Below are 12,181 nucleotides of genomic sequence, written 5' to 3'. Positions count from 1 at the left end.
CTAATCGCCTGGGTAAAATAATAAGTAGTCTAGTTCACCCGGATCAATCCGGCTTCATGCCCCACAGAAATACGGCCTTGAACTAGCGTCGAGCCCACCGAGTGCTGGGCAGAGCGCCTACCATCTAAGAGCCAGCAGTTATCGTGTCCTTGGACGTGACCATGGCGTTCAACACTATCAAATGGGCCTACCTCTGGGCAGTTTTGGCAAAGGTGGGTTTTGCTCCAAAATACATCCAATAGATACGTCTCTTGTACAGTGAGCCTCTGGCTCAGGTGGTGGTCAATAATGAACTGTCAGCCACTTTCCTACTTTCACCACTCCTTTTTGCCCTAGCCCTAGAACCTCTAGCGGCTTGGATCCGCAGAGACCCCATGATACGAGAATTGAGATGGTCCCGATTGGGAAGACCGCATCTCACTCTATGCTGACGATATACTGCTCTACCTGGCCTCCCCTACGAAATCCCTGATAGCGGTACTAGATATTCTGGCAATATTCGGTGGATTTTCTGGATTCACTGTCAACAGGGGTAAGTCCCTTTTGTATGTCCTCAGGGGGGACCTACCTATCCCCCCGAGAGACTGTCCAATACAGATTAACACGGTTGGTTTTAAGTATTTAGGGATCTTCATCTCTCTTAACCCTTCACTCCGCTACGCCCACAATCTTCTTCCAGCCTTGCATAGGCTCAAAAAGGACATTGCCATCTGGAAATCACTCCCCCTTTCTCTCTTGGGTAGGGCTGCCCTGTTTAAAATGATGTCTTTGCCTAGATTCCTCTACGCCCTGCAGAACACCCTGGACCTTGTTCCCACGCAATACTTCAAGGAGGTCGAGAGCCTCCAGAGAGACCTGCTATTGGAGGGAAGGCCGCGTATCGCCCCAAATAAGCTGACATTAAATTGGTATGATGGAGGCATTAGCCTCCCTAACATCAACAAATACTACTGGGCAGCTCATCTAGCAGCCGTCAATCATGGCACCTCCGGTCGTCTTGACGACGCCGGCTGTACCATGGATAGATGGCTCCTACCCGGAGGGAATTATAACAGGGCACTATACTCACTGCCTAAACGATATACATTAACAGGCCCCACCAAACACTCCGTCCAAATTTGGCACGACGCTACTAACTCTCTTGGATGGGGTCATAGATTGACGTTAGCGACTCCACTTTGGGACTCTGAGAAGCTAAGCAGCTTATGGAGGTCAAAGGGATTTGACCGGTGGGACCTCATCGGAATTTCACGTATCAAAGACATTTGGGGGAGGGAGGGGCCAAGTCCTTTGCCGAGCTGCAAACGGATCACGAGTTGACAGACACTGAATATTTCCGATATGCACAGGTTCTACACTCACTACACTCTCTTCTCCCATTGGGTACTACTTGTCCCGAGTCCTCGCCGTTGGAGGACAGAATATTAGACGGACACCTACCCGAAAAGACTATTTCCCTAATATATAAGAAACTGATAAATAACATGGAGGATCCCCAAATCATTGCGGGAGAAATGGATAAGGGATGGGATTGAGCTGGATGAGGAGGACTGGCGGGAGGCAGTGTCCTCCCCTAGGGTGGTCACCATTCCAGCGCGCCTTAGATTAGTACATCTCAAAATCCTCCATAGGGTGTATATCACGGGACCCCGTCTGATACATATGAGGAGGGTTGATGGAGGGGAGTGCAAGAGACAATGTGGGCATATGGGAACATTCATGCACATCATATGGGAGTGTGCCTACATCAAATCCTTCTGGCGCAAGATGCACGATATAATCAATACATTGCTCTCAGTCTCTCTCCACCCAGAGGCGGGAAGGTGCCTCCTGAACATATGGGAACCTACGGACCAGAACACTCACCAGAAACAATAGGTCACACTAGGGTTCATGCTTGCTAAATGAAATATTGCACAGCTATAGGGCGCAGCTCAACCACCCACAATAGAAGCTTGGGAAAAGGACCTTGATTGGTGCATGTGTATGGAAAAAACGGTGGGGCAGATTTATGTTCCCTGGCGCATCCCTGCAAATCAGCATGGATGCGCCACGGAAGATGCGTCACGCAAGTTTGCCCTTGCGCCACCGCAGATTCGCCGCATTTACAATGCAGTGCATCGTGGCGCAAGGACAAGCAGATATGTGACACATCTGCCGGCGTAAGGTTGGCGCAGTGCTGAAGTTGCGTCGCAAGCGCGACGCAACTCCAGCACTGTTCCAACCTACCCTATCCCTAACATGGTGCGTCAAGCCTTACGCCTGCTTCAAGCAGGCGCAGGGTTTTGACGCATCAGCGTTGGGAAAGTGACTCAGTGAAATCTTATAGATTTCACTGAGTCACTTTTCAGGGGCGTTCCTGCAACGGCACACCCCCCCTGAGTAGAAACGCCCACATGAAACCTGACACAGGTTTCATGTGGCGCAGGGCTTTACACCATGACGCATCACCATAGATGCGTCACGATGTAAATGGGGCGCAACATGGCACAATGTTTACGCCGCCGCTGCGTCACAAAAGTGACGCAACGGCGGCGTAAAAGTGGCACAAGTCTGATATAAATCTGCCCCGGTGTTTTCGGCCAGGGGCTGCCCCTAAAAGTGGTCCTGTATTTGGAACCCTTGGAATATTTACCGTGGAGAAATATGTTCGCTGCCTCGTTGTATTGAACAAGATGATTCCCTCTCACTGTAACATTCCCCTTCTATGTAACGATGTAACATAATCTCCCCTATGTCATTGCAGTGCACGGATTTGTTGATTCCTCTGTAATGTTTATTTGAACCGATGTATGTTTAATAAAAAGATTTATAAAAAGAAAAATCAACTCTACGCTTGTCCTCTTCATCCAGCGAAAATTCACAGCACCACAACAGAGGTAAAATTTCAAAAATTATTTATTGGCACACCAAAGTGCAAAAAACAGCTTCAAAGGATGAACTATGCATTTCGGCTCCCCAGCTTTCTACAGGACCATACGCATATATGTATATGCATATCCAATATATACATAAAGTCTATAAATGAGATATAATATCACTAAAAAACAAAGGTTACAGGGACGTTATGGTTAGGTTCAGATTTTACACACACAAAACAATAGAAATTCGGCACTTATAGTTACAGTTATCTCAAGTAACTATAACTAGTGCACCCCCACCTTGCACAGTTTTCTCATCAATAAGTTCACTGCAAATGTTGCAGTGATATTATCAATTATGTCATAGAAGATGTCATGAGTGATGTAACATGTGGGGTTATCAGCAGTGCATGGCGAGGATGCGAGTCATAGTTACTTTAGGGCACGAGTTATAGTTACTTGAGATAACTAGAACTCTAACCCCTGAATTTCTATGGTTTTGTGTGTGCTTCTGTGAGCAAAGCTGCAGGGCAGCCGAAACGCGTCAGTGTAGCACATCAGCACTTTGAAATAAACCGTATTTCTGCAGTTTTCCAGTAAGCATCGGCTCCTTTGTCTGATTAATCAAAGTATTGTGGATTTTGCTGTTTTTGCACTGCCAATGAGCCCATTGGTCAGGAGCACAGTGGAAGCCAGTAAGCAGTTACGTATATATGTAGTTATAGTTAGGATCCTGTTTCCATAGGAAATGTATTTTTTGTGTTGCTAATAACTTCAGCCCCATTTGACGAATCTCCACGAAACTTTCCAAAACAGTGCTATGTGTTGACTAGTTTGAGTATTGAAAGTTTCGGTGTGATCCTTCAAGCGGGGCCAAGAAAAAGGGGGGGTCCCATAACGCATTATCCGCTTTCACTTTTCCATGAGAACTTTAGATACCACTACAGCCCAAACCTCTGAACAGATTTACATCTAATTTGACAGAAAGCTAGATCGTGGTCCAGAATAGTACTTTTTTGTGTTTTGCTGTAAATATGTTCAGTAGTTTTGGAGAAATTCAGGGTAAAACAAATTGGACATTTCACGTAGCGAAGGATCAACGGAGCCAACAGCTCTAAAAGTGAGATAGATCTGATTGACTGCCACCACCTCAACCAGGAAGTGATAGCAGCCCTCTTAGGACTCAGGACTCACTCCTGAGTCCTAAAAAAAGGTTTAAGAAAAAAAGACATAAGGAGCAAGGTATGAAAAAAGCAAACCTAAGGAGATGATGGACGGATCGCTGAAACTTTTCAGACACTCAACCCAAGTCACAGATCTGGGTGGAATCCATCATTCGTTATTTAGCTCACTTTGCCACCACAGTTCAGACCTAGCCATATGCAAATCAGTCTTGACCCTGTGCCTCATGGGAGGTCCATGCCGACCTGCCAAGCCAGGTCTTCTCTGGACCAGAAACAAGCATCCTGGGACTGGTTTCGGAGTAACACCCCTCATCAGCCAGGTTAGCTTGAATCCAGTGGCAAAGTGAGCAAGGGACCCACGTCTATACATACCCTGCCAACTAAGGACAAACAAAGGAAACACTAGAAGATGATGGACGGAGCCCTGAAACTTTTCAGACACTCACCCTCAGTCACAATCTAGGGCGAATCCATCATAGTTCTTTAGCTCACTTCGCCACCCCAGTTCAGACCCGGCCATATGCAAATCAGTCTTGACCATGTGCATCATGGGAACAGTCCAGCCCGAAGTGCCAAGCCAGGTCTTCTCTGGATCAGAAACAAGCATCCTGGGACCGGTTTCGCGGTAACCCCCTCATCAGCCAGGTTAGCTTAAATCCAGTCGCAATCTGAGCAAGGGACCCACGTCTGGGCATACCCTGGCAGCTTAGGGCAAACAACAGGAGATGATGGACGGAGCCCTGAAAGGTTTCAGACACTCACCTCCAGTCACAGATCTGGGTTGAATCCATCATCGTTCTTTAGCTCACTTCGCAACCCAAGTTAAGACCCAGCCATATGCAAATCAGTCTTGACCCTATGCCTCATTGGAACAGTCAAGCCTGAACTATGAAGCCAGGTCTTCCCTGGACCGAAAACAAGCATCCTGGGCCCGGTTTCGGGGTGACACCGCTCATCAGCCAGGTTAGCTTGAATCCAGTGGCAAAGTGAGCAAGGAGCCCACGTTTAGGCTTACCCTGCCAACTTAGGGCGAATAAAGCAAACACAAGGAGATGATGGACGGAGCACTGAAACTTTTCAGACACTCATCCCCAGTCACAGATCTGTGTTGTGTTTGCAGGGTATGAATACCCTGACCTGTTAGGCCTGGTGGTGGGGCATTTATTTTTTAATTGCAGTGAATTTGCGTCAAATGTGTTTAAAAAAAAGAAGTGCGTATTCCTGAACTTTTTTAAACCCCGCGGGGTGGGCAAGGGCCTGTGGGGGATGATGCTTTTAATTTTTGGGGGAGGGGGCTTGCATGGTTCCATCCTCAGGCAAATTTCGGCCCATCGGACCCCATCCCCCAGGGCCTGTAGTGCCATTTGGGGGGAGCGGGGAACGTGGACCCCCTCCCCAGGCCATTTTCGGCCCTGGGAACCTCATCCCCAGGGACCAAATTATGTTTTAAGGGGAGAGATGTGCGCGTCTTCTCCTTCCTCAGCCGCCTTGAGCCCGGGGACCCGAACTCCTGGGGCCTGAAGCATTTTTTTATAGAAAGTGGATGCGTGCCCCCCCCTCCCAATGCCATATTCAGCCCCGGGAACCCCGTCCCCCAGGGCCCACTGTATTTTTTAAGGAGAAGGTGACCCACGCCCTAAGCCTCTAAAGGCCCCAGGGACCCCATCCCCCGTGCCGTTAAACTAATTATATGGAAGAGGGCAACGCGGCCCCCTTCCCTGAGCCATTAATGGCCCGTGGGACCTATCAGTGATGTCATAGAAAATGTCATGAGTGATGTAATATGTGAGTTCATAAGCAGTGCATGGCAATGGATCAAGTTATAGTTAGCTCTGCTCATGTCACTTGAACCTTCGGGTTTTTCAGTGAGTTTCCAAGAAATTATTTTTAATGTAAAGTCATATTTTATTACCCTATGCGGGGGCCATGTGGGCCTCCTCCCGAGACCCCTTAAGCCCATTAGGCCCTGGGGACCCTATCCCCCAGGGCCTTATGTTTTTTTAAAGGGAAGGAGGACCAAGTGGCCCCCATCCTGAGCCTTATTAGGTCCTGGGGAACCCATCCTCCATAGCCGTTTTTAGGTCTCGCTGAGCCCAGCGCATGCGCTGGCTCGGAGAGACATTTTGTAGTCAGGAATTTTCAAGTGCTGCCTGTGGCCTAAAGCTTCAGTGCACGTGAGCGTGCACGCGCGCAGCCGCCAATCACTGCTGCGCGCGCACCACTCACGTACTTGCCACACAGCGCTCCCGTCCAAGCGATCGCGATCACTTTCGCTTTGATCGCGATCGCTATTACTTTAGTTTTGCATACAGTCATTACTTTCGTCCTCGGTATAACTGTCAAGAGTATCTAAATGCAATGAGAGTTTAATATGGTAAATGACCTCGGACTAAAAACCTAGGCGAGCACGCAGACTATATTATGCAAATGAGAAAGGCATCTCTCAATTGTAGTGGGCACTATATGTTCTCTCCCGTCTTTTTATTCCCCCCACCCCCCTTTTCTCGCATACAATTATGTGTTTTCGGCTCTTTCCGTCTCCCTCTGTTGCTTATTCTGTCACTCACTTTGCTCACCACTCTGTCTCTTACGCTTTGTATCTATCCAGCTCTTTCCATTCTTCTTTCGCTATCTATTTGTACTGATCTGGCCTGCCGTCTTTTTCATCAGCACCTGCCGTTATTTCCATCGCTCTTTATCCACTCTCCCCCTTGACTAGTCTGTCTCTTTGGCGGTTTTCTTTTAAGATACTCTCTCTCTCCTTCTACCCCCTCTGTCAATCATCTCTTTGAATATGTCTCGACTCAATAATGTTTCTTTATCTGACTCTACTGAAAGCAGTCTCGTGTCTCTGCCTATGCCACACTCCCTGCTCACTCTTCCTTGTCCTGCAGCTGTCTCTCTCCGGTGCTGACACTCTCACACCCTCTGAACGTAAATGAAAGGGGGTCTGCAGGAAAGAGGCATCAAATAAACAGGTCACAGAGTGACGGAGAAAAATGTTTAGGGGGTTTCTTTTTTGACATTTGAACTACTCTGTCTCTATCTAGCCCCCCACCCCCTCTCCTTCGCCCCCTTACCTATATCTCTTAATTTACATCGTTCATTGCATTGGCCCTCCCGCCCGCATCATATCTTATGTGGATAGGGACCATCCTTGGCTCTACAACCACGTGTCTCTTTCTATTGTCCTGCCCCTTACTTTCACTTGCTCTGGGCAGCCTGGCGTCAGAGGACGGCCGAGAGTTGGCTTCGGGCCTGGCAGGCTCCGAAGTGCCCTGGTGCCCTACATATGCCATGTGGCTTGCCCAAATCTCGTGTGGCTGGTTTTACGTGAGTGTGCAGCTCACATGAAAAAATCTAATTTGCAACAAAAAATGACTCTGCTGAGACACTTTCTGGTCAGAGACACTTTCTGGTCAGAGCAATATCTAATGGACAACAATGACATGAAATTGCCAATCACGAAAACCAGCATATTTCGCGTAAGTTGAAATTTGAGAATTTCGCTAGCGCAAATAGAATATCGCCCAGGCCTAGCACGGGCGAGGTCGTTCTGGGACAGTTGTCACCAGCTGTGTGCCTGTTACACGAGGGCTTTAGGGACGAGGGTGGAGAAAGACATCTGGCGGAGGCTCCCTGCCCCAGCCCGACAGGCCTTTCAGAGGCCGCTTCTCAGTCTCTCTGGCACAGTCCATCAGTACCCGGGCCTTTTTGCAAAGTTTATTTTGAACTGCACCCTTCGGCAGGTCCACATTGGCACATCTTACTTGGCAACATTTTCTTGAGTAAAACTGTGAGCTCCTAGCTGTCAGCTTGCTTCATGTGACACCGATGACTTTCAGCGGGTTTTAGTTCTCAGACCGCTGTACTAAGAATGCTGGGACTTGTAGTATTACCTCTTCCATTTATATGACCAGTGCATTAACCAATTGAGTGATTCTACCATGGAATCATACACAGATTACCGCAGAGAGTGGCCAGTAGTAATTTGTGATCTAAAATGAAGTTTAAGATGGTAAAGTGCTCTTCCAGTGGAGGAAAACCGAGAGTATGCTCGATTTTACGCAGTGTTTACTTAACCAAAAACGCGCAAGTCCAGAGGCGCAAAGTTTTCCTTCAGAGCACGCTGCTGATGCTGCTGAAGGCTGCGGTTGCAGTACACCAAGCCTGCCTAGTCCAGATTGCACTTCATGGTTTCAATGACTCTTTGTTTGACCCTACGCCTCCTGGCTCCTAATGTCACTTGCAGGTTTTTATCCATTCTTTATATCTTTCAATGCTTCCTATGCTTTGGTTTCCTCTTGATTGTCCCTTTCTTTCTTGCTTTTGGTCAGAGTGCATTGATGAAAGAACACACACTTGCTAGAAAACCCAGCACAAATTAAGCACTAGATTTTTACAGCACTGTGAATTGAGGATTAAGGATGGTGAAACTGGTGTTTCCAGGATAAGGGCAGATAAGTGGACCTTGAAGTGTGAATAACAGGTCGAAATGTTGTGGATGTTCACAACTATTCCCAGTGGAGCATTCCACATATAAAATGATTCTCAACTAAAGATGTACCAACCTGAAAAGAAATGTAAAACAGGCAAATTTTAGGTTCACACAAAAGGAAAATAAAAAAATGTGACAAACTATAACCGCACACCAAAAGGTAGGAGAGAAACATAAAAGTAGATTTAAAAAATAACTCCATTGGCACACTGAAAACCCCTTTAAATAGAAGGAGAAATCTTGTAAACATCAACACTTATCAGAGGAAAGAGAGTTTTAATGCAACAAATGTACTGGGCAGGCTCTGGCTGTGATATCCTATAAGCAATGAGCAGATATACCATTTTGTCTCCAATAAATTGTCTTTATAGTTGCCACCTACAGCAAGTACCCAATCAAAAATGAGAATATGCCTTTAGAATGCCAGTAGGTCTGGGTTGAAAGTGCTGACACAAGGTGAAAGAGTGTTAGCACATTAGAGATAGACACTCTACGAAACAAACATTGTCTCCAAAGTCTTTGTAAGATCACGACTGCATTCTTGGTGTAAGACGTCTCAAATTAGCAAAAAAAAACCTAATGGGATGGTAAGGACTGTCTCATGCTGTCGAGCGCTGTCAAGGGATACAAAAAAGCATGTACTGTTAAAAGAGGCAACACATCCTGACTTCGGTATGTAATGCAGGTGTGAGGTGAACAATTCAATATGCAAATAGTTTTATGCACCAAGTGTATTTACTCTTTGTTTGTGATTCTCCCCCGGCCCCCAATGCAATAGGTCTCGCAATATAAAAGTGTGAGCAGTTGGCATTGCTAATAATAATGCAACACTAGCTATTGGCATTGTAAATGATAATTGCATTTATTTATGTGTTTGTTTTATAAAATAGATTTTGAAAAAGGCATTGTCATGAACAATGCCAATAGCTTAAACTTTTGCAAATGCGAGACCTATTGCATTGCAAATGCTTGTTTTCATTTTTGCAGGTATGGGGCTGGGTGAACACCCCTCCCCTGAGCCTTATTAAGCCCCGGGGACCCTATCTCCCAGGAGACATTGCCTGCACTGCCCCTCACCTGGGCCTATTTAGGCCCCAGGGCACAAAGTGATTGTTATCCTTAACACAGGCATGAGAGAAAGCACCAAGAGTGCAGCAGGTGCAGTGGCACCAGGCCTCATGGGTATAATAGGGCCCTCTGGACCACAATTATGACTATAATCCACTACTAAACTCTTCGTAGGTGGACCCATTTTCCTTGCTTACCTGAGAGCTCATAGGGCCCTTAATAGGCCACTGCTGATCACATCAACTATCACTGGAAACATATTAAACAGTGGCAGTCGCTACTATGTAGTTACAGTTAGGACCGGGTTTCCATAGGAAATTGATTTTTTGGTTTGAGAATCACTTTGGTGCCATGTGACAAATCTTCGGAAAATTTTACAAAAAAAAGGTTCATCCACCTTAGCTTCTTCCTGAAAGGTTTCTGAGAAATCTGTCAAGTGGCGGCTGAGAAAAAATAGGTTCCCAAAATACATTTTCTGCATAGAATTTCCCATAGGTATTTTGAACAGCGCTACAGCCAAAAAGGCTGAACGGAATTACATCAAATTTGGCAGAGAGCTAGATCTTGAATCAGAAAGTGTGATTTTGTGTAAATCTGTTTAGTAGTTTTTGCAAAATGAATGCTCAAAATGTATTTCCACCTGTAGGGCTGAAATTCGAAAAATCAAGCCTTCTGGGTACTGAGGGGGCTTTTTCTTAGAAAGCGCTCTTATTGACGGGCAGCAACATGAAAAGAGATGTTGTGGTGGCCCTTACAAGACTCTGGGACATGGCCCCCTGTCCTTAAAATGTTTTCAAAAAAGAATATAGGGGGAAGTGTAGGGATAACCTGACCTCCTAGCCCTACTGAAATTTTCACCTAACTATAATGTTGCATTAACTTTTGTTTTTCAGCAATTTTATTTTATTTTTAAAGTAAAGTAAGGTACTACTTCATACCTAACTATAATACCCCTTTACCCTTTGTTTTCTTCACTGAAGTAGATAAAAATTGTGTATATATATATATATATATATATCTACTTCAAAGAAGCAGAAAAAAAGCATACATAGATATACACATATACATACACACGCAACCACAGTGTAATATGCCAATTTGAATCTGTGAGTCGGTGAAAATAGCTTTTCTCATGTTTATTTTACAGTACAATCAGTACTGTCATAATAATCTCAAATTTGACATTTGCACGGTAGTGAATAAATAATTCTTTTTTTAAAGACAGTCTGGTGAGACAGAGGCCAGACCTACAAAATTTGTTTTGGATTATTATTCTAGATACATATTTTTGTATTAGCAACAGTGCTTTAAATGGGCAGGTACTGTCCGGTACTCAGCACTGCTGCAATACATTTAATGGGAGAGTACCAGCACTTCTGGGGAGCAAAAGGTAGTTTAAATATTGAGCACCTGCACTTCTATATTTCAGTTTAAAGCACTGATTAGCAACAACATCTCTTTGAAGCTAACTGTTTTTCTCTTTCTTTTCCTGTCTAGGTTTCAATGCTACTCTACGACTCCACAAGAATGAGACAGTTGCTTTCTAAGTCTGTCATGATAGATGATGATGACGATGATGACTATCCGTGGCGAGTGAACGCTCACAAGTACTACATTCATGTGATCCTCAGCTTCTTCCTCTTCATCTGGTTTATACTGGGAAACTACTGGGTGTTTTCTGTTTTCATGCCCAACTTCATCCCTCCGTTCCACCAACCTCAAGACTACTGCGATAAAACCTTGTACGTGTTTGCCACTGGGGTGCTCGTCCTTAGTCACATAGTGCTGTTCTTGGTCATCTGTTGTAGCAGCTGCATATATTGGCTTTCCAGGCATCGGTATACAGATGAGGAGGACTAGGGGGAACGTAGAAATGGCAACTATTATTAATGAGAACGGTGCAGCACATGCAGTGGACCAAGGCGCGAACCCTACGGAAGGGGAGAACATGTGGTTTTACTGACAGTGCTGCTGAGTTTGGAGTTTAGGAATCCACATCAAGTGATTCTGATCAAATCAGTTATTCTCCCTGGGCCTAAAAAAAACATAAAAACAAACAAAAAACTGACTGTGTGTAATGTAATTGGTGAATCACAAAAAGCGCCCCAATATCTTTGGGTCGAGTTTGCGCTTTAAAAAGAAGCAGCAGAAATAAACATACTAGTCATAAATTCCTTTGTGAATAGCAAACAATTGTAAACGTAAACTAAAGTGTAAGTTTACCTGTGGGAACCAGGCCCTTAGAGAAGAAAAAATATTGAATTCATTAAATCTTTCTTAAGTGTTTTTCAGCTGAAAGCGCGAAGAGGACAAACATCCAGCTGCTTAGTAGGCCAAGGCTTAGCATGAATGATCTACTTTACATTTTTCCAAACTATACACATTCAAAGCATTATGGATCTAAATCAGCCATGAAAAAACGTGTTTTGGTTTGTTTTGCACTGCCCCACAATGAAACACCCAAATTATAACTATGTTAACACATAGGACGACCTCAAAGAAACACACACTCTAAAAGTAAGCAATTGTGTTCAGGGAAAGGGCAGACGCAGGCACATGGAGGTGCTGTG

At 45.3% G+C, this 12,181-nt stretch overlaps 1 protein-coding gene across 1 annotated transcript in view; it reads left to right on the top strand.

The window, feature by feature from the left end:
* Window positions 1-11,649, top strand: part of TMEM272 (transmembrane protein 272) — a 97,272-nt gene extending 85,623 nt beyond the window's left edge. Inside the window, exon 4 of the mRNA XM_085620415.1 lies at window positions 11,109-11,649. Within this exon, the coding sequence (XP_085476541.1) occupies window positions 11,109-11,471 (363 nt within the window). The 3' untranslated portion in view covers window positions 11,472-11,649. The remainder of the gene's footprint in view (window positions 1-11,108) is intronic.
* Window positions 11,650-12,181: the final 532 nt, after the last annotated feature.

Source organism: Triturus cristatus, chromosome 8, assembly GCF_964204655.1.
Source record: "Triturus cristatus chromosome 8, aTriCri1.1, whole genome shotgun sequence".
Classification (NCBI taxonomy): domain Eukaryota; kingdom Metazoa; phylum Chordata; class Amphibia; order Caudata; family Salamandridae; genus Triturus; species Triturus cristatus.
The sequence above is the reverse complement of the archived record's forward strand: the minus strand, read 5'-3'. Positions and strand labels throughout refer to the sequence as shown.